General features: G+C 45.4%; 1 protein-coding gene across 18 annotated transcripts in view; it reads left to right on the top strand.

The window, feature by feature from the left end:
* The window catches only part of LOC136448285 (paired box protein Pax-5-like), a 72,593-nt gene that overhangs the window by 22,196 nt on the left and 27,026 nt on the right, over nt 1–23,371 (top strand). For 16 of the 18 annotated variants that reach the window (XR_010757853.1, XR_010757854.1, XM_066447661.1 and 13 more), the window contains exons 3-4: nt 5,033–5,230; nt 17,035–17,300. Coding sequence is in view for 16 of the 18 variants with exons in the window: in XM_066447661.1 (XP_066303758.1) it covers nt 5,033–5,230; nt 17,035–17,300 (464 nt within the window). In the remaining 2 variants the exon portion in view is untranslated. The remainder of the gene's footprint in view (nt 1–5,032; nt 5,231–17,034; nt 17,301–23,371) is intronic. The other 2 variants (XM_066447649.1, XM_066447650.1) reach the window with 1 other exon arrangement.

Genomic DNA, 23,371 nt, shown 5'->3' on the forward strand with positions numbered 1-23,371 from the left:
AACATACAATGACTCCCATATTATGCTTTTGATGGTGACTACTGATAATGCCACGATCAATGTATACGGTTTTTACAGATACCGATATACCACAAACTGTCGTAAAATTAGTTTAGCAACAACAGGATCATTTGAGATAATATCTCCTAAGTCCTAACTTGTACGGGAATGTGGACATTTCATGGAATGTCTCGAGAAAAAAAAACTCAGTATATTTGAACTATAACACTGAATATGTATTACACTTCTCTTTGGAATCCATTCTATTGCGGCTCGATGCGGCTTAACATACATATGTGTCAATTGTTTATTTCTCTTCAAGTCAAAAGTATCCAAAATGATCAGATATTACCCGAAGATGTGCTTTTCTAATTATTTCCACACGTCTATATTTTGGTTCAATTTAGAGTAAACGAGTGGTGAGGAAAAGCCCATCATATCCCCCGCTGAATTCAAACATTTCAGTTCATTCTGTTTACTTTTCTTTAACCCAAAATGCGTTAAGTCTTTTCTATATGATCCTGTTAGTATTTATATCGTGCACAATGTTGTTTATTTACTGTATATCAAAACAAAGCTAACGAAAGTCAACAGTACACCGCATGCACATACGTGGCATTGATAGAGATTTGCTTTCTCATCCAGAGACTCTTGAATGAAGTCTTGATTATATAGGAATTGCCTCGAAATTATGAATCCATTTCCTGAAATTCCCTCCAAATTACAAGGTTGAGACTATCCAGACATCTGTTCGCGGTTGTAGGTTATACCAAACCGTATATTATACCTGTCAAGGTGATATATGAAATGTCGATATGGAGCAGTGCCCTTTCTGAATGGTAAAACTATAGACTCAAGGCCAAAAAAATCTCTCAAAGCGATGAACATATCTCGATGACGTACCTATGATTATGAGCAAATGTAGGTCGGTGAAAGACACATTTTCTGTGCAGCTTTCGTTGCAATATCGCCGTGAAGCCGGCGGCGTGAGCACCATGTGCGAATGGGTGTAGTAAAACCTCGCGCTCTCACCACCAACATATTCGGGCCGCCCTATGTCATCACTTCGGGCTATAACGATATAATGATATACAAGCGATTTACCTTGAGTGGGCAAGAATTGTATAATGATAGGGAACGGGGCATGTTTTCTATCCGTGCGGTCTTTTCCCTGTCGGCGGCCTGGGTTGATGAATTTGGCTATGGTCGCGCACTTGGGGGCTTAGACCGGAGGTTCAAGCGGTACCATTTCTTAGAAACGTGCCGTTTGGAGTTTTTCACGCGTTCTACTAAACCGACTACTTGTGAATCCAGTAAATTCACCGTAAATGCGAAATCCGCAGTAAGGTTGTTAAGCTATGATCCAAAAGAAATAAACTATCCGTTGCACGAGATTACAATTGTGATGATCCTACAACCATTTGGGATAGAGTTAAAGAAGGGCTCTAAATTTGAGGACTAAAAAGGCGTTGAACGGTTGGTTGGCGCATGAAAGCATTTGTTGACAGGGTAGGTATACGAGCAGATTAAATCATCCGAAGCGTTGATTCTAACACCTTGTTAATGTAGCGGCAAACCCGCGGGCTAGGAGGCGGTGAGTGTTTTTTTCACCCCACTTCCACGCGTGCCCAGTTGTTTGTTTGTGACCACAGGAAGCCATTGAAATGTTTCTGTAGAATCGCCGTTAATTGGAAAATAAAGAGGCAAGTGTGTCTGGCTAACGTCTATCGTCAACATTTACCTTTCTACTCCCACTGCATTGTGCCGTAGGTTTGCTCAGCAAGCAGGTGGCGGGCTTTCGGTCCCCTCTCGACTCTGCTTCGTTTAGTTAAGCCGAGGTTTCTAATGGCATTGTGGGTACCAAATGAATACTACAGCCTTTTCTGTCCCATCGGAGATAGCAATCACAATTGAGTCTGCATTCAGTGGCAAGTAGGCCCGCCAATTACCGGTAGTGGGGAGAGAAGGAGAGCACACACACTTGTGTACACCTAGCCACACTCATGCCTGGGAAACGGACTTCGTGTTAGTGGATCGGACAAAATGGATATACGTTATCTACCGGCATCTACGGGTTGATTTGGGGTATCGGCCGAGGATTAGTCCAAGCTTCGATCAGTAAATTTTTACCACGGTAGCCAGCGGTGCGGATAACCGACATAGATTACTCGTTACGAGTGTCTACCACTCGATTTACCCTCAAAAATAGCCATTGCCACTTGGCGGAGGGTAATGGTCCAAGAACGGGAATAGATAGAAAGGAGGAGGCTGGAACCAATAGTCAATGAATATTCACAGTCCGTTAGTGTTGTTATTTCAACGGCCAGCTATCGCGAGGAAGCGTAAAAATAGGAGAGGTGGGTCGGCAGTATAAATATGGTATTAACGGGATATACAGTTGTCAAAACATTTATATACAACCGCATTTGACGCAGTGTGGCTGCCGCTAACACGTGTGTGAGATTGTGCTGTAGTGTAATGTTATTTTCCCTCGTGAGTTCATACCGCACCTACCTCTGTTCGTGCCTCCAAGTTCCCATGTACAGTACTTGCTTTCTTCTATCTGTTCCTTTTTGATATCTCCTCCTGTCAAAAACATACACGTTTTTAATTTGACGGCATTTTTGTCAAATGCACTTTGAGAGTCTGCGATGAAAATGGGATTTTTATCTCCTCACCTTTAGTCATCTTACTTGCCTGTAATTTTCATTACTCCTGGCGATTCTCTCACCACTATCAGGGTTCATCTGGCCAGCTCTTACACCCCACTCTTATGAGTAGCCCGCGTGTTTCAGACCCATTTGCGTAGGCCTGTGCTTATACACTCGTAGTTCTTGACCGTCGCCGAGCCTACCGATAATCCATCAGGAGACAAGCGGTCGGGTGCTTGAGGCACAGGGCCCGCCAACCACCAGCCGCCCCGGCCCCTCGCCTTTTGATCTCTCACCCTTGAATGAAGCATTTGCACAAAAATTGATGCTATCGGGGCCGACATTTGCACAAAAGTGATCATATCTTCACTCTTAGGAAGCCATAATTTTCATTAACCTTGTCTACTCTGTCTGAGGAGTGCGATAGAGAGGGTTCTTTCTCCTGTGAGTTGTCCCTAAGGCAGCTCTCTGCACATTCCCGTCTACGAACTGTCACCGTTACTTAGAAATCAAACGATAAAGAAATATGAAAATTTCAATATTTCCTTACTTTGGAGAGCGCAGATCGAATTGAATTCAAGGCGGCATATCTATTGTTCGTTGCCGTCAGCTTGTCACTGGAATTGATGCTATGTTGCTATATGGAGAAACCGTTGTAGGAAGAAAGCGAAGACTTTGAAGCCACGCTTGCTGCAGACTTCCCACTGGTTGTGTGAATAAACTCGGTCAGCTGGGCGCGTGGCGAGGGACAGAGGCACCCCGGCGGTAGCATAACAAACCCGATCCCCTAACCTGCCTTCTCGGCTGCCCCCGGTTTTGTTGTCCTACATGATCTCGTGTATGGAAGCGTCCACAGAGACCAAACATGGGGGATTAGGGAAATTTTGTTTGCGCTTGAACATGAAACAAGCCGTGGCCTTTGTACTGGTATTAAATGGCCGTGTTGTGGGAGAGATGCCGCTGAAATGAAGACACACCCCTCGGAGGGGTAACAGAACTCCGGGGTACTTGGTTGTACTGAGACGTGAGATGGCACGCGGGAAGGCTGGCGTGTAAATAGCCAAGTGCCACGATTTGCACGTTTCACAGGAGAAGGAGAATCGGGTTGGTTACGTGCAGCAACACTATGTTTGTGAAGCCACAAAAAGAACCACACAACTAGAGGAATGATCGAAACAAGTTTTCAAAGAAACTAGTATACGTCGGTATGATATTCTGTTTGCAAACGCTAGGTACAGACTCGGTTACTGCCCTTGTTTCTGATTCCCACTTCGAACAAATCGTATGGACAAACTATATGAAAACTTTTGCCCATCTTGTTATATAACGTTCTACATAATCACATAAGATATCCTGCCATTTTCCCTGCCCTATGTCTGAGCCCTACCACCTGTGTGTCACCTGCTTTATACCTGTATTTGAGGAGTCCCACAGCGAGATGACATTGACGCATGGTCGGCTGGGACACCGCGACATCCCGTCTCCGAACAAGGCTCCCTCCATCCTAGGATCTGCTGGTAGAGATGGCAAGAAACCTTGAAGATAGGGCAACAAATGCACAGATAGGAAACTTCTGTATCCATTTAGCGGGACGCGAGCCATAAGTGCTGTACCCAAGGGGGATTTGGGAGGGAAGAAGACAGCAGGATCAAGCCAAGAGGCCGGGCTCCGCAACGATTGAGTGCTTCTTTCTATCCGCTGAAGTAGCACTCATCCAAGCACAAAATGACGAATGAAGGAGGGACGTCTTTCCTTTTTATTTGCGTACATTTTTCATGTCGTTTCCTTAGTTCGGGTCCCGGGCTATGTCAACTGTGTCATACCTCGGCGTCACGGGCGGGAGTTGCCATGGCAACGGTGCATTACCGTCCAAAACCTCGTCTGGTCGGTCTGTAGACTTCTGAGGGAAGGATTTCAATGTCGTCCGACTTTCTGAGCGTAAAATGGAAAATAGAAACTTATTTGTGGGACAGATAGGTTCCCTACCCCGAGGACAATACATATCGAGTCGATCAAGCTGAAAATACCGGTCTCTCAGGCTCAAGTGCACTCCAGTGCAGTAATATCTAACGTATGATTGGTGATGCTCGAACTGCGAGGCAACAGACGTGTATGAGTACTTGTCGCAAACTTCTGTTTCGTTGTCCTCCAGTTTGCTGTATGTAATCTAACAGTGACATGCTAGTAAAAATGTAAACAACTCAGAATTAACGCACGGCATAGCAGGGCTTATTCAGATAGATATTCCTCTCTCAAAGCATCTTACTAACACCTCAGACCTGCTTTATTCCCGAGTACACTTCTTGCACACAGTAAATGTACATGTTTTCTTCTCAATGTAACATTAACAGTAAAACACACCTGTCCTTCTCTTCTCACAGGTACTATGAGACGGGCTCGATCAAGCCGGGCGTTATCGGGGGCTCCAAACCCAAGGTGGCGACTCCGAAGGTTGTTGAAAAGATTGCCGAGTACAAGCGACAGAACCCGACCATGTTCGCATGGGAGATCAGAGACAGGCTACTGGCGGAAGGCATTTGTGACAACGACACAGTTCCCAGTGTCAGCTCTATAAACAGGTAGGCAGACTTAGCTCACGCGTTTGCGTTATACTCACAATATGTAGAATACACATTAGCATGCCACAACGTACTAGAACGTATACATAGAATATTTTCTATCTACGTTTGCTGTAACAACTTAGTAGCATGGAGTCATCATTGAGTTTAAGGGGGAAGGCCATACCCAGTCTACACTCACACACATAATCACAGGTGTTCCTACACTGTGTGACTACAGTCCTTATCATGGAATCAGAAATAACAACATGTGCGCTGAAGGCGTTCCACTGACAACATCATAGCTCATGTGTTACCTCATATTCCCATATCAGATCGGCCCGTCGATAACGTACATATAACATAAAGGTAAATACGTTGTTACAGCGTACATGGATGCACATTTAGCGTTGAAGATCTTACAACAGCAAGGATCAACAACAAAGAGACCGGATAATTTTTAGGTTGCAAAACTGCTCCGCTTTAGGTTCCTAAATTCCAAATATTTCTGGTTTAACTACAACTACACCTAACCCAGGACGGGTTTGCTGTGTATTCGCTATAGTTTTGAGTATTGTACAGTGTTTGGTTGACGTTACATCGCGTAAAATGCGTGAAGAAGATGGCTTGTAGATGTGGATCGGAGAGACGGTGGTTTCTTGATCACAGACAGTGCATGCAACAAATCCACGGCGCATTACCCGTGCAAACGGTGTCAAAGATCTCAAAAATTCAGCTGTCATTACCAGCTTAATAAGCAGGTATTATCGCCCCGTTCTTGTATAATACGGGACATCTCCCGTTCGCGTGGAATCGGTGTATAGATAAGATAGAAGCAGTCCGCTCGTGCTGTCTGCGCCATACCCTCGCACGTGGAGGGAAATGGCGAGCCGCAGTTTTTCGCCTGGAGGTACAACAAACGCAGATCGCAACGCGGCTACAGGCTTCAGTTAAAGACCATAAGGTACAAGACTACTGTGCCGAACGGGATCTTATCTTAGCACGCGGGAAGCTTTTTAGGTGGCAAATATGAGACGTAAAAAGACGCAAGAAACGGTTAGACAGCATCCCACTTTCAATGCTTAAAGAAGCTGTCATATTTTCAAAACATCCAAACCGAATTCCAAGCATTTTTACCTTTCAAATGTAAGTTGTCAAAATTATCCCTCTATACACAGCACAAATGCTCCTATATGCATGAAGGTATAGTAGCTTGATTTTTGGAAACACGTGGTTTTAAAATAACAGCACATATTGCAGTACCAAGGGTACGATAAGTATATCAGGCAACTTGTAAATATTGTATTATTCATCATTACCGATGCACGACCTAAATTCCAGCCCTTCGATTCTCGGCTATTGACCCTCCAGCTCTTGTGTTCATGTGGGACATGCAAAATTATCTTAATTTCAACTAGAAATGGTAAAAATGGAGCAATGCTTGTGATTGTGCTGGTGAAATAGTCTTCTAACCATTGATAACGTATCAACTGTAAATCGCCCTAATGCAAAGTGTCTATTAACATCAACAGGTATCGGAAACAAATCCTCGTGCCTCTATCGCCCTACGCGTTCTGTCGGAATTCCCTCAATTCTCATGCCGATTGTGTTATGATTTAAGTTTCTCCCCCTCTCACGCAATCACGGTACAAAACTGCCCCATGTGCAACCAAACCCACCCGACAAGCGCAGAATTTTACATGTGTTAACAAGCGTTTGGGCCAAAACTTCCTGTATGCAACTGTGCCACCCCCATAGCGGTAACCTTGGCGGTCCTGGTACCGGATCTTGTGTGAGATGTTGGCCTTGATTACCCTCCTACCACATCCACCCATGGCGGCCCGAAGGCCCCTACACGTGAACTTAAACATGCCCCGCACTGCGGAAATACTTCATTTGTTCGGCATTTTCTTAACTATTAAAACCTTCACCTTACAGTCGGAATGCACCTATTCACTAATGCTTACACCATCAGGGAAACTGTACAAACTAAAATATATCTTTTTGATATATATTGAAATATATCTAATACAGTACTACAATTTTGTCTTCCCAATCTGTCCTTTCCAACATCAGGACCGGTGGGATATTCCGATGATATTATGGTGCTCGGTGCCCCGCAGGTTTCCGTCCTTGGTATCTATGGGAAGTGGAGGATCAATAGGCCACGTAAGGCTAACATTATCCGCCAAAACTAAGAGATTTATAATCGTCTGGTAGCAAAATGGGTGTAGAAGATAGATGGGTGCAGGACAGGGCCGTTCAGGGCCCAGATGCTCTCTGTCCTCCCAGTATAATAGGCTTCGCGTTCCCTCAAAAACCAAGCCTAGACTGTGATATCAACCAAGACGCTAATGTTGGCCTAATTGTGACAATCACTTGAAAAGAAACAGCGCCATTATCTAAGAGATTACACATGTAAGGCTGGAAGGCATGATCTGATTTTCTTAAAGAAGCCCAGATGTACACTTCAGTGCGTTTTAATTGCTTAAAGAGCTCTACATCTCTGAACAGTTGGTGATCGAGATTTAGTACAAAGTAACAGGAGAGGTTGTTAATTTTATGGCTCCATTTGAAGGCACGGTTACAACCAATCATTCTATATCTGACAGGGGGTGTATATATACCAAACTTCAGCGCTGTACCAGAGTAATTCAAATAAGCACTGATAACTGAGATAACTAGTCCCTGATAGGTCAGATCTCTTTAAACTATTGAAAACTTGGGAAAATAGACATGATTGTAAATGACAATAACAGACTATGGATTTTATATACAGATTCTTGCGTTTACTTGGGACACCCCTCGATTTGATTATGGTACAGTCCTCCATCTATGGTACAGTCCTCCATCTATCATTCAGATTGTAGAGAGAAAGTCTTCTTCAGTTTGACAGTCTTGCCAAGGGTCTCTTAAAAAAAAACATGTTTTAGACAAAGGTGAGACAACTAGTATTACTATACACATATTTTTAGTAATGCAAAAACAATATATATTGAGGCTCCCTTGGTGAATCTTTGTCATCAAACGCCATCAAAAACATGTGCCTATTGGAAAAAAACATCGATACATGATTTTGATGACCAAACATTTGAATGTTACATTGTGTTTTTGAGTTGTTTTTTTTGGTAAAGTGATAAGTATATCGACTTTCCCTTGAGAATGTTAACGTTACGTGGAGTCTACAAGAAATACTAGTCTTTTCTGGTCTGCAGAGATGCAATCTACAATAAACAAGGTGATGCTCATAGCCGTTTCCTAGAATATCTCTGGAACACCTTGGGACGTAACGTAGATATAGCTGGAACTGTCGGTACAAAACACATTTCCTTCTCATCTGATATCCGTAAACATGAGAGCTGAAAAGGCGCACGCTAGACGGTCAAAGAAGAAACGTGCTTTACGACTGGTTGTTTAACCGGTAAACTTCCTGTATCTCAGTATTGTTTCGAAAGTCCTTGGAAAATTTCAGGTTTGCTAAAAGGGGACTGAAAGGTATGCATTTGTGTTTTTCTACGAAGCTTGCTTTGTTGTGTACACTGCCCGCGCCCTTCCTACCGTGCCCACTCCCCAGCCCCGCGGCCGTAAGAAAGCATTACCCGCCTTATTTTGACAACAGCGCGCCATCTGGGTCTGAAGGACGGGCCAGGTTCTCAGGAGGAGCTGGTTATCTCCTTGGCGGGTCCTTTGATGTGGAGGTCCGGACAGGTGGCCCACCTGTGTCTTCAGACAGGTGTTGACAGATGTCGGTACCGTCTAGAGATGTAAGATTGGGCAGGAAAAATGCAAACCAGGAGATCATCTTCAAAACACATTGTTTTGACAAACAATGTGACGTGCTTTTACTTTGTTTTGGCCAGTGTTTCTCTGAACTTTGACCTAAGGGGAAACCATGTTGTGACGTCACTTGTCAATAAATCGATACTCGAGATACTGCAGGAGTCAGAAATTTTGTTCTCAAATCGTAAACTGAATGAAAGTTTTTTTAGGTATCTCGATTCAATCAGAGGGTCTATCTCTGTTTGTACCACCAAGGAGCAATAAAAAATCTCGTGAAACGTGGAAAATATAAAGTATAACCATAAACGTGCAGACCTGCCAAAAGAAAAGTTTGATCTAGAAGGACGTGAAATATCGTGTGCATTTTTGTCTGGACAAAGTCAATTTTCTCTCTCAGACGGAATTTCTGATATCTTTCGATACGTCAGTTATCAGTCGGACGGTATCCCACTCAGTTGTCGCCATCAAATCCCAAGTAGGCGGTACTGATACGTCGACAACATTCCTACCCAAGCCACAGTAATGGATTTTTATTAAGGTTCTGAGACCCTAAGCCCCAACTTACAACTTAGGGATTGGTAGGGATAGCGATTACTGTCCATGTAGGTACCGGTGGGGATTGCTCGCATTAACATCCGGCTCAGATACAGGTAGATCGCATTCAGCCAAATATGATAAACTTCACCGGAAATTTGTCAGCGCGCAGATCAGACGAGAGGAAAGCTTTTCTGTGCTGTAATCGCCTTCAGGAGCCAGTAAGCTGTGATGTAGAACTTGGAACTCTCTCTAAATTTGATAGAGAGGAATCCAATATGTTAGCGTGATTGCCAGGATTACACTACAGTATATACTTCCCCATGATAAAATTGCGCACGTCATTCTAAATTGTCGGAGTGTTATTTTCAGGTGGATATTTTTCCGAAACCTGTCACAGAAGTGGCACCAGGATTATATAGTACTAAAGAGCGCTATTCCTGGCGACAGGGAAAAGGAAATCTCGTTGAAGATGGGAAAAGTACAAAAATTTGAAATATCATTTTAGTCACCGTTGGTAACTGTATTGATCTACGATTGTTAATTTCAAAAATTCTTTTTTGTGGGTGTTTTTCTTCGGAAAACGTATTCTTTGTAAGTAGCTCTTCCGATGCGAGGCAGGAAAGGCAGATTTATCTATGGAATGCTTTACATTGCCCGCCCACATCACGGTAAGCAGAGTGCATCCTATCTTCCTTCTCGTGGACAGTCATGATGAAAGCAAAAGAGCATCTCCAAACCGCAGTCCATTTAAACTTGAAGTTCTGCAGCGCTTGAGGAATCACGCTAGCTTTGATTTCGGCCGCGGCCACTTTGATACAAGGCGAAATGAAAAGTTTCCATATCTTTTCGCGCGCACTCTAATGCCAGTAATGGCCTAAGCGTCAGATGAGTGGCTGTTAGCGCAGACATCGGGCCCCGGCGTCAGGAATTATTAGAGAAAATGTAAGTGTGGTTCGCACAATCCGCGCCTCCATCAAGACTCGACCTCGGACAGCCCGTGTCAACACTCTCGGAATGGGATGTATCAAAAGTGAGCACCACATTCGCGGAATTGCTGATTCAAAGGCATCAAACGTCGGGGTGGGAGAATTTATCTTCCCATTTATCGAAAGTCGTGTTGGCAAGGTCTCCTAAGCCGCAGCCCCGGCTTTGTGGGCCCGGTCCCAGTACGCGGAGGGTCACGTAGTATTATTACTATCAGAGTGGCACTTGCTTTTACACAGAGAACCCTTTCCTTTTACCAACGGGAACCTAAGTTGAACGCTTAATGCCATACTTCGGGCTGCACTGCTGCAAAAAATAATCATAAACTCAGAGTATGATAAATAATGGTCAAACAAAATTTCGTTTTGCCCCGAGGCAACAGTAAGTGGTCATTCTGAGGTTTTCATTTTGTATTGTTAAAAAGTCATAGACCCAACCTGGTGAAAGAATAATTGATACAGTAGATAAATAGATCAATGTGTAGGTAAGGCCCCCACTCCACTAGACGGCGATCGCGCTGCGACCTAGCAGCGACCTAAATAGGATTTGTGTTGCCCTTGACTTCATAATTGGAGTATCTTGAAAAATGTCAAAGTATGACTGAAAAGACGACAAAACACACAAAGCGTAAAAAGATTAGTTTTTATCTATAAAATTTGTTGGGAGCTCCGTCGTAGGGCGGTCGCACCGAGGTCGCCGTCTTCGTGGCATGGGGGTGTGAGTAATTGAAAATGACTTTGTTTTGGAATACCTGGCTGTGCTGAGACGAGGTCCGTGTGTGACAGACGGCCTGGCCCTACCGTCTGACGGCCCGTTGCGGCACCTCCCCTTCAATGCCGCCACAGTCACGTTCTGCTAGTCTTGATGTACGACCAATATTCATCCGAATATTCAAAACTGATAACCGCAATTTGTATTATTTCCTCCACAAATATGAGGTTATGAGCCTGATGAAATATGTAAGGCAGGGTTTCCGTCTAGCAGCCTGAGGTATAAATGTTTTGCCCTTTTCCTGACTTCATTGTTAAATTTTAGATGTCCTTGACGATGCAAATAACTGAATGGTGAATGTAGCCATGTCAGGGCCATTTATTCATCAAAAGACTTGTTCAAAGTTGAAAGTAGAGAACGACGAAGGATACGACAGGGAAATTTGTGAAGCCTTGAAGGTCGGAGACCCTGTGCCTTAAGGTTAACTCGGTGTGCATGCTGTAGCTCTATTCAGCCGGAGTCTTCAAAGAGATTGAGTTAAACGGCCCAGCCTCCTCGAAAAGCCATGCATTTTTTTACGTCTCTTGAAACGCCCATTTCTTTATACCAAAGAGGCAAAGGAAGTGATATTCTCTTCACAATACATGAAACAGAAGAGGCGACGTCAGAGTAAAAATGTTATCAATCGTAAGTTGCTCAAAGATGTACTTGTCACTGAGTGACGGTTTCTGCGTTTTGAAGGTTGGGATGAAAGGGTTAGGTTGGCGGTGCTCAACGCCCAATTTACGCAGCGAACTAACGGCTGGAACCATTCTGTTAAAGGCAGAAAAGTTCAAAGATGTCTGCTTCGTTTTTCATACCCAAACCTCTCCGGAGAAAAAACCGCAAAGTTCGAGACAAATCAATACAGTCGGGGGTAGCAAAAATATTAGTATTGTTTATAGTTAAATCTAGCATGTCTAAACTATTGATTTATATAGACCAACCTTGTACTTATTAACGCATATCGATTTCAATTTAAGGTATAACCAAGTATTAATAGACTATTTGAGTTCATGATGATATTCGATCTATATGCAGGGTAATATTTCAAGGTGAGGAAAACGTTTTGGACATGCCTAATTGTAGTGGCACAGCTACTGTAACATCAAAATGTCATTAAAACCGCGATAATCTCCGCCGGTTCTCCCTCCTCGTTTCTTTTATTACCCTGGAAAGTGATGGAAAAAGGACGGGCGGCTCTCGCTATGTTTTATTCATTCTTGCCGTGTGCGGTGTATGTGAAAAGTGGATGAAAAACTAGGCGATTGAATGTTTCGTTTTCGACGATATAGGATTATAAACCCATAGCAAAGATGTCATGAAAATGTTATATTTTATGACGTGTATAGAATGAGGATCTGTGATTGTGTGCTTTTTTCCGCGTCCTTAACGCTGCGTAGTTTATGTCTTGTGTTGTTGAACGTAATGTTAGCTTAGCGTTTCCGCGTTCGTAGTTCTCAAAAGAACAGGCAACCCGTCCAATATTGCTCAGCGTGGCCTTTCAACACCCGGTAGTTGATGTATTGTTTCTTGTGTATAGATTAAATGCGGCGTTAAGATAAATAGAGACAGAGCATCGTGAGGGTTCGGCGGCGAGTGTGGCAGGGGAGGGCCCGTCCTTTCAACGGGGTTGTCGGGGTCGGCGCACTGAAAGGACCCGAAAGACCTTTTTCTCTGACGTTTTGTGATCTTTTGTGGCGCGGTTGTTCACAGGACTGTTGTTGTAAATCCGAAGCCCGTGACTTGTACAAAATGTTTCCTCGATACCTGCTTCCCCCGGGTTGCATTTGAACAACTCCATTCCAAGTTCCCTACATAGATGACACCATTTCGTGACTTCTGCCGAAAAACGTGGTTGAAGTCGATTTAGTTACAACGTTCAGCTCAAACCGAAGAGATAAACCCGTCGGGTTTTGTTTTCGCACATTTCCTGCCATATGCACCGTGAAAATTTGCCCACAACGTCCATTGTTGGGGACCGCACTTTTAGCGAGATTGAAACGTAACCGGAGCACCAAGCCTTAACAATGGCAGGCGTCCACGCACGCGACGCAGGCCGACGTCTCGGGGTAGGAGACGTGGCCGACGCCGCCTAGCTCTGTCCCGAGGGAACGTCTGGAGGAGCCCGCCCGCAATAAGCGTTGTACCGGGCCAATTTCTACAGGCTAATCCCAATCTTACACCACCACCCTCTGAAATCGAAGCAAATGATCAGAATTATCGAGTGAAGAACAGGACAATTTCTCCCCCATCCATCAGCACGAAATGGTTATACGACTCAGAATCAACCGAATGAATAACTTTTATAGGAAATTGGGAAAATATCTCTTCCCAGGGGCGCCATCGAGCCGCGAAGTGGGGTAGAATATCGTCGGGAAATTTCGCCGCCATTATCTACGGTCGGTGGAGATCGGAGAGATACGTCAAGTGTAAACCGGCAGATAGGTTGGAGTTGGAAGTGTTCCGTCCCTAACAGCAGGCATTTTTCTTCATAAGCGGTTCGGCTGCGGGGCTGCTGTTGTTGCAAATCTCTGAACGTGTCGGCGGATTCTGTCTGACGTAAAATAACTAGCTCAAAACCAGGTCAATGTAGGACCTTTTATAGCTCACCCTGACGCACAGTCTATCCCGACAAATCCCATCACAATTAACCTTTCACTCACCGCCTGCGCCTAGCAATGTTCTTCTTTTATTATTAAGTTGTTATTCAGAAGAGTGCATAAAATCGTTCCTAACGTTCAAAGCGAAGCGCTGGAATCGTAGATGATCTTATACGATACAGCGGCCGGGTGTAGGAAGAGATGGTGACGCTGTGCGCTGCCAAATTACATCACCGTTAACCTCTGGCGTTCCGCCGGTGTCGAGTTCGCGGACGTCCGTGCCAGGTCCTAGGCCAGGGAACGTGGGAACAACCCTCCCCCTACCTGCCCGGACACTCCCACCGGGGGCAGGGGTACGATACGCGACCTGCTGTACAATACGAACCACTGCTCAGCTGCGCCTTATGTCGGCTGTTCTTCACAAGAACGTCATTCTTCTGTACGTCTGTCACTGTTAGTTAGGTCAAACGTATCGCATAGATGAATGTTGGGGCGAGGTATATAGAAAATCTCTGCTGGATAGTCTAGTGTCATGATCTACGTCATACGCTATCAGCTGGAGGGGTAGCTAGATTCCGTAGGACAGGTGACATAGTTTTACATATAGCCTAACAGTTCTGTCAGCGATGTGTTAAGCTAGAGGGCTTGTTTCCACACATTACGCAGTCTGCTGCAATATTAGAAGGCATGTAACCCAAAGGGTCAACACTAAAATGTAACGATGGCGATAGAAATGACACTCGTCGTTTTCCCAAAATTGAAGCGTCCATGTGAAATCCAGGAAAGTAAGATCTATTTGCGGCAATCCACATGTCCTCCTTTCATGTGATAGGCAAGTTGGCCAGTTTACATTCCGCGCTGCGCATAGCCAAAACAGTTTACCGGGCCTTTGAAAACACTGAGATTTGGTAATTCTTCAGCCAATAGTTTCGGTCCTACATTCGGGGTAACTAGTAAACTAAAAGGGGACCTTGTTGTTTGCTGATTCATTGTAAGATGCACAAGACAAACAGGGTGCTCTCCGTTAGACGTTTCCCTGGGATTAACACGCATCCTTTATAAGCCCAGAATCGAATAGGGTTAAATCTCTCTGGATGAGAAGAAGTGGCCGCACCGAAGTTATGTCATCAAACAATCTCGAGTAATGCAGCCTTAATACCTCTTAAATGCCAACAAGCTATGCGCATCCACGACGACTGACCACACCCAAATGTAATGTTCTTAACAAGAGATCAAGAGGGATTGTCTCATTTGGCTGCGGTGATTGTGGTAGAAGAGCGTCCTAAATCCCGTGTCTTACAAGAGATAGAGACGCATTACACATTGTCGTGCTGGTATTCTGTCCTGTTCGTTAAACTAGACACGCCCTCTTTGTAGTAACACCTGGGGATGTTATTTGGGTCGTCTTGCCACGCCTAAGTTTTATCTGTCCGAGCTATCTAGTCAAAGATAGCCTACCGCAATTACTAAGGAATAGGGCAGCTTGTAGGCCAATTATTGTCGGAAATGTGGTGCTCCGGCCTATCGACCACGGCTCAGTTTCCATCAGAACTTATTACGAAGGTCTATCAGTTAAGGTAGGCAACTGAAAATGATGGGACGTAAATGTTGAAGAGTGGAGGGGGTAGCTTTAAAGGGTTGGCTGTTGGTGACTTAGTAGACCTCCAACTGGAGATGAAAAAAGGTTCGTACTAGCATGAAACCAGACAGCTGTATAATCTGCCTATAGAGGCATGTAACAAAGAGAGGTGGGGGTTAGAACACCAAAGTAGAAGGGCACGCGCGGACACAGCAGGCGGGCAGGTCCACCTGCTCGCACCGATGCATTTTCTCGTGCGGACGGCTTCTATTGTCGGGGGATTTCTCGGTCTCTGTGCGACGAAACCCGACCCGACACAGGTCAGGGGCACCCAAATGACGAGGCGAGAAGGCCGGGGCGGCAGGCCACGCACGACCGTGGGGCGGCCGCGTCCACCTGCCGGCAGCCTCCACACAGCGAACACCGGTGGCCGTCCGTTCAATTTGGTGTGTTAGATATTTGGTTCGGCACCGCTGATTCTAGATGACAGGTCCTGGTGTGGCAGAACATCGGGTAGACAGGCCACGCTGGGCGATAGCCCTCCACACGATCTCCAGTTTACACCATGGTTTCCTATAATGGACAGAAACACCACCTACGGCCTCCGACTTTGACAGGCCAAGGGCGAATGATAACGTGCCAAACACAGAGAAAGCACCGCCGCTTCCTTCCAGTATAGTCTTATCTGTTTCCCTAGCCCTGATAAAGAAGTGTTCTCAGACTGTTGTCATGATGGTCATGATACGACGGCATCTATGCAAATACGTCACACTATAGACACAAAAGCTCTGATAATGGCTTCAGTAAAGGAGAAAATTTGGCCGACTATGGTCTGTAGTCGTCGACTCTTCCTGGACACATGAAAGACGGGGCCATGACCCCTCCCAAACACAGTCCGTCCCCAGGTCTGCCTGCTGCCTACACCTGGCCTCACACCGGTGTACCAGTTGGCTACAGTTGGGCCAACATGGGAACGAGCTCGGTAATTGGACTCTCGTCCGCATATTTTACACATAGTTAGTTTCGGCAATGGCGTTGAATACAGGTAAATGATAATTAAGAGAAAAAGAGAACTTTCAATCCACCCATTAAAAGGGTTAATGCACACATGCAAAGCATCAACAGAAAAGAAGAATGAATTGATGACCTGTGACATAAGAGTCGACAGGACTTTTAAGAATACAGCTATTAACGTCAAAGAATTTACTTAAAACCCATTTTCCCGTGGAACGTTGCCAGCTCCCCATATACAACACAATCGATCTAGGATGGCGAATCACTTAGGACCGAGTGTGTAAAACTATTCGCGTCTCGCTTGCCCGGCGTGGTTCCCTTAGATTTGTACCTGACCTAAGATCATGAGATAATCAGTTTTTGAATTAAAAAAGACAGAGAAGGAAGTTGTTTCCTGAGTCTGTTTTACGCTTTCAAAGAGGAAAAAAGTAGCCCGTAACTTTTACAACCCAGGACAGCATATGAGTACGTGGTGGTCAGGGTGAAATCTCAAGGCATGTCCCAAATGTAGTCCGTTGTATGTTGTTGGTTTGGTAGAGACAACACTGTAGCTTCCACATACTCTCGCCCATGCACAGGATGACTCGTAATCTCGTCCACAGGATTGTCCGAAACAAGGCGGCGGAAAAGGCCAAGCAGTCACCCCACAGTCCCCAGCAGTCACCCCAGGGCGCTGGCACGCCCAACTCCGTGGGACCCATGGCGTCCGGGCCCGTGGCTACCTCTGCGTCCAACAACGCTCCCGGGTCGGACAGCGCGCAGAACGGCTCGTCCTACAGTATTAACGGCATCCTGGGCATTCACCACAGCAACCCTGAAAAGGTCAAGCGAGAAGGAGACAGAGGTAGGTCCAATATAATACTGTATTCAGTTACACCCCCATCGCACTATGGCGGCGATCTAGCTGCGATTTGACAGAGCGGTCAAACAGTGTCACAGATAAAAACGAATGTTTTTACGCTTTTTTTTTTTTTGTCTTTTCAGTCATACTTTTACATTTTGCATGATGACGTCAAGGCTTACAAAAATCCAGTTTAGGTCGCAGCGAGGTCGCAGCGCGATTGCCGTCAAGTGGAATGGCTACCTTGTGATGTTAGCCAAAAGTGAGAACTAAGTTGGCACTGAAGGAGACGACCAGGAAAAAAATCTAGAGACCAGGTCAAACTCACTGAAGCAGTCGAGTTGACGATGTTCGGTCAGAGACATGAGAATGCAGGCGTGTGCGCGTGCGTAGTCATCCATAAACAACACTGAATTAGGAAATATTTCTTCATTTAACAACCAACCTGCAAATTACAAAGGTTCTCAACAGTTAGTTATTCCAACAGCTGTAGTATTGGCAGAAAAAGTACTCTTGTTCAAGTAGGTGGAAAAGTTGAAGTGATATTAGAGGTATCGTAAACCAGTGATACCAGGCTCTTTTGCGCCTTTCACGAGCATGGTCGACAGAGCACACCAAAACTTTTCTCCACACTGAAAGTTGAAAACGTGTTTGGCTACGGACACGGCGCTTTTCGGCTCAGAACGGGCGACTGATCTTACAAATCCGGGTGATTTAGGGGTTTATCTGACGTCTGGTCATCGACAGCAGATGAGATATTATGTTTAATCACAAGAATCCGCGGAAGAACAGGCAGATGCCGGAGCACGTGGTCGGTTCGGCTTAGTGACCACGCTCTGGGTTCGGACTGTCTGTTTTCGGGCTGAAAAGTGTGTTTGACTGACGGGTATTGCTTAAGTGAGTGGAAAGAACAGAGTTAGGTCAGACGTGCGAGTCGGTGGGTAGTAAATATTTATCAGCGTGTTTGCATGCCCCGCTCGGCTGGTTGGTGCTGAAAGCGTGCGTGTGATTGGTTGTAATTGGCGGCGATGCATATATATTTCTATATGTCCGGCATAGTGTCGCGGTAACGCCGCTGTTTATGGGAAGCTGCCTGCATCTCCGAGATCCCATCACCGAAGGCAGCGCGCAAACTGACCATGTCTAACCCGATCAATCCGTGCACTTGGAACCTATTAATTACGCGCGCAAATCGAGACCCTGCATTAAGTGGGAACCTCCGAGTAAGCACGGCGTGAAGCATTCGCGTCCACTGCGGTTAGTCCAGTTGGCTTTCCCTGCCTCAACCTCCGATCCCAGCTATTCCCTCTCGGCGGCGGGAAGCTAACCCTGATCCGCCCGGCTCGACACCTTCGCCCCTTGATCGATAGCCCTGCTAGTGAGACGGGACAAGTATAATGCCGTGATGAAATGCGGGAGACGGTTCCCTTGTAATACGAAATCCGCCAGACCTGAATCGAAAATCGGTGACTAGAGATCACTGTGGTTCTCAGCTCCGGGGTTATGCCCCCTTCATAACGGCGTGGCCCGGAACGTGCGCAACAACACTCCCTCCAGCTAGCAATAGATACCCCGCCGTCAGTTTATCCTATCCCATTTTCCAAGAGCGATGAAAAAGTCTTCTCCCTTTCGATAATATCGTGGCAAGAGATCCCATTTGGGGCTTGGGGACCTGATGATTTATCACCAAGCAAAGCTATTACGTCAAGTCAATCAGCGGAGGGTCGTGGGGGACCTCTCGGGGTGAATGGCTAATTTCTGCCGGGCCGTTTTATTGACTGCCTGGCCCCGACATAGTCACTCCCGTTCGCCTTTTCCAATCTCCGACTTGAAAAATTTAACACTGCTTCATAAATAGGGTAGCAAGACTCACCTAAACTGCGATAATTAATAGGACAAATGCGCGCGCGGGTAGCGGCGAGAGAGGCACCTTCTCTTAATGAGATTACGCAAGTGTATGTTTAATTGGGTCTGAAATTCTCGCGCACGTTCATCACGACAGGAAAGGTGCTGAGGGGAATACCTTTCCCCATCTGGTGGCTGAGAGGGCGGGCGGAGTTCACACGACCGTCAACACAGTTGTCCTGGGTTCGGACTCACTGAGTGGCCGCGCTTGTGAACGGGTTCATCCCTCTGTCCAATTTCAGAGGTAGACAGACACACACACACACATACACATACACACACGCAGACACATACACACGCGCGCATACACACGCACACACCCACACACACACACAGGCAGACAGACACAGACATATATACATAAAAAGGCACACACACGCGCGCAGGCACACACACACACACACACACACACACACACACACCATAGTGCCACCGACGATCGCAATCAATCTTATTACATGCCCTGAAATCCAGATGAGTAACCAAAAGCCGCTCTTTACACCTGCTTTCTTTATGGCATATCGTCTACATAACCCATAACAGCAAATCTGCGTTATATGACCTGTAAGAAACTTGCGGCTTGAAGACTACAGGGCAGGTGAGATTCAGCTCAGGTACGCGCTGCGCTCCATCTCCCACCTAAGCGGCTTAACCGAGCATGTAAAGCGGACACTCTACGCCCTTCCGACCGCCAGGACTCGATTTGCACTTAGATCTTGGCGCCGGAAGCTTTCTGACCTGCCACAACCAAGACTGACACTTCAGACCTTCGCGTCGGAGGACGTCGCCTTTGCGGCACAGGAGAGCCCAGGTTCGCGGGAACGGTTCTACCACGTTCTGGTAGGTTCCCGCTACAGATGCCCTGGTGAAATCGCCATATTGATTTCTCTGATTGACTGCGTCTGGCCCGTGGCAATTTTCTGCCTCTTTATTCCGATTTCCGAAGAAAACAGCCGTTCATGACTTATCTACAGGGTTGGTAGGTAGGTTTCCGTGCAGGAGGATCACGCGGCGCCGCTGTCTAATCCTGCACTCCGCCCGACCGATAATCTTTGTTCCATCGAAGGGGTTAATCTTGTAACCAAAAATATGATGGCCGTTATTACCACACAATGAATTTGTGTGCGTATTCACGGACGGCTGGCTTTGATTGACAGGGCTGGGATTTCAGCTCAGTGTGATGCTTAATGCAGTGCGATGCCTGCCGCCCAAAAGCACAATACGGAGATCCTGATTCTGTAATAAAGGAGGAATGGACTGGACTGAAGTGTAAGCGTTTGGAATATCTGCCTCACGAGTCAGTGATAAAAGATCAGGTACATCTTGTAAACTGAAGATGCGGACATCGTGGATACAATATCTGACGAAAAAAAGGAGCAGGTGAATTAATGTATTAGTATGGGCAATTATGGATAATATCATAGGATGGTGACAATATTAACGAATCACAACTCAGCTCAAAACGATCAGAACCGAAGTGCAGGAAAGAAGTAAAAAAGAAAATTATTGGGGAAATATTACATATAAAAGAGCAAAGAAAGCAATAAAAGAAATCGTGTCAACCTGGTGAAAAGTACCAATTTACTAGTCCCTTACATCCTTATTTTCATATCTTTGCTCGTCCTCAGTAGATGCTCTTTATTATCGCTTCGAAATTGAACATTTTTAGAATTCGCCCAATGGAAAAAAAACACGTATTCTTCTCCACTTTTGTTATGTGATACCAATATACATTATTATCACTGTCTATCATCAAAGATAAAAAAAGTGTCCGCAAACATTTCTGGAACGTGAAGTTTCAAAACAACGAAATTTCAAGTCCTCTTCGTCCCGAGTTTCTCTGGCCGTGTTTTGGCTTTTTGTACCAGTCCCGTTCACTAAATCCTCTCGACACAGAACCAGGGGAAGCCTACTTCAGATTTCACGGATGCGGACTCCTGCCGTCTCTCTCAGCGCCGCTGGCTCACGGCTGCTTCAGATCGAATGGCAGCGAACTGCATTAATCTGATTAACTGCGGCCCTTGACCGCTCACTGTTGCGTGACCGCTGCTATTCTTTCCACTTCTGTTTTTACATGTTATTGTGTGGAGTGGGGCTTGTAAGGTAAGTCTGTCAACATTCGCTTAACGAGCCACGCCCCACTCCAGCCACCTCTTTGTCTCCATGTGCCTGGTCGATCTCCAACGCCAGTGCTTCAGATACTTCAAGTGTTTTGGGGGAAGGCTGCATTGGAAAGTTAGAATAGAGTCGCCCACTCGCTCACGCGTATCTGATTTCTCATTGGTACCAGTGTTATGCTCAATTATTACGCTATCAATTTCAGAGCCATCAAATATTAAATAAACAGTCTATGCATTTTAGATAAGATAGGGAAATTGTGCCCGGCGGCCAGAACCAACTGATTATTTTCACCCTTCTCACGATGGCGTTGAAATTAGTTTGATTCTCCCCTTGTGGTCTTCTTGTAACAGAAGAATCCGTCTTCTCGCCATCAATATTTTAGAGCGCAATGGGATGGCGCCATGCTCGCTTGGCCATGAACTAGACTATCTAGCTGGACATGTTCGCTGGCGAACGTTCGCCAATAACATTCTGGAGTCGAACTGAGCCCGCTGAAGAACACACTAGCACAGTTTCGTTTTAGTTTTGAACTGGGAACGCTTACATGTGTAAGATATAGTGTTGGAGGAATCTTCCACTGGACGTGGTTATTGATATTTCTGACATTTTATGGCGTAAACGGAAATTCAATCGGACGACAAGCATTTCAAACGTGGGGATAGAATGTTGTATCACTGGAAATAGAAATTTCAAATTGGCGCCTTTATAATTTGCGGAAACATAATTATCAATTTCAACTTTGGTCGGTATGTACGGGGTTACACCTTTTGAATACTCATTAATAACAATATGAAATAAACATAAAGAAAAGTCGTCTTACCAAGTTTTTAAAGTTTGAATCTCGTAGTCGTCCAGGATGGTAATGTGGAGAACGCTGTTATTAGTAGTGTTAACCTTATCCTGTGGATGACATGTTGGTTTGCACAGGCTGAGAATCTTCCACGTTTCATAAGTGCATTTCAATAAATAATGCTCATCGCTACAGGCACCCCGAGTCTTCCCGGGTGAAACTAAGCGTGGTAAATCTACTAGCATTGCTGTAAATTCATTAGTTCGGCACCGTCGCCTTCCCTGGCCCCTTGATAGTTGTCGCTAGCTTGAGCAACTTATGGAGCGGAGCAACAGTAAACAGTCTCGCTGTAAACAAAAACATGTCTGCACCTAACGAGACAGTGATTTATGTAATATTGGCACGTAGGGATAGGGTAATGTCTTCCTTCCCACAAGAGTCTTGTCTGTTGAGATACTCTTGAAGTGATAAAGTTGTTGTCTTACGGCAGCATCATTCAATAACAGAAGCACGTTTATTAAACACATGGCGTGTACTTCAGGCGGAGGTGAATAAAAATTGCGACGTTGGCTGTTTGATCGACTCAGGGACCTGAACGTGTTATTGATTTCGGTAAACTGGCAAGAAATTAGGACAAGGAAGATAACTAGTTAAGTATTTTGATTAGATTGCAAGAAGTGTGCATCTTTCTTTAGAGGTCGACGCACAAAAACGTACTCGTTTTTCGCTGACAAACAGGACAGTTTGGCCGAGCTGAGAGTAAGAGGGCCAGCGAAAGAGGGCGTACCGGAGTGGTCGTGGACGATGACCTGTTTACAAAAATGTCAAACTATTGACCTGCTCATCTAGAACAGTCCAACAAAGAGGTTTACATGGCTTACAAAAAAAGTTGGGACTTGTAACAGTTGAACAGTTTGATAAACTTTAGTAAAGAAAGGTTTGTTTGCTTTAGGATCGTAATTCTGTTGCAATTGGACAATTGTGACAGTACGTTGTATTTACTGGTTACAGATCAGTCTGCAAGAAGAATTAACCAAAGCCCAGCACACCGATGGTAAAAGTTAAAACCACGCAGTTAGCAGCCCTTAAGTTGAATATGTCAGACTACGTGTTTTAGCTCTCATGACCGGCTGCGTGGTATGTTGATGATTTGTTGCCTTTTCTGTTCTCCCCACCACTGGTCGCATTCATGTTGCGTGGTGGGTGTTGCCAGTTCGGTTCAAGCAGCCTGAAAATACAGCAACATTACCCAGGGAAG

Source organism: Branchiostoma lanceolatum, chromosome 14 (genome assembly GCF_035083965.1).
Source record: "Branchiostoma lanceolatum isolate klBraLanc5 chromosome 14, klBraLanc5.hap2, whole genome shotgun sequence".
Taxonomy (NCBI): domain Eukaryota; kingdom Metazoa; phylum Chordata; class Leptocardii; order Amphioxiformes; family Branchiostomatidae; genus Branchiostoma; species Branchiostoma lanceolatum.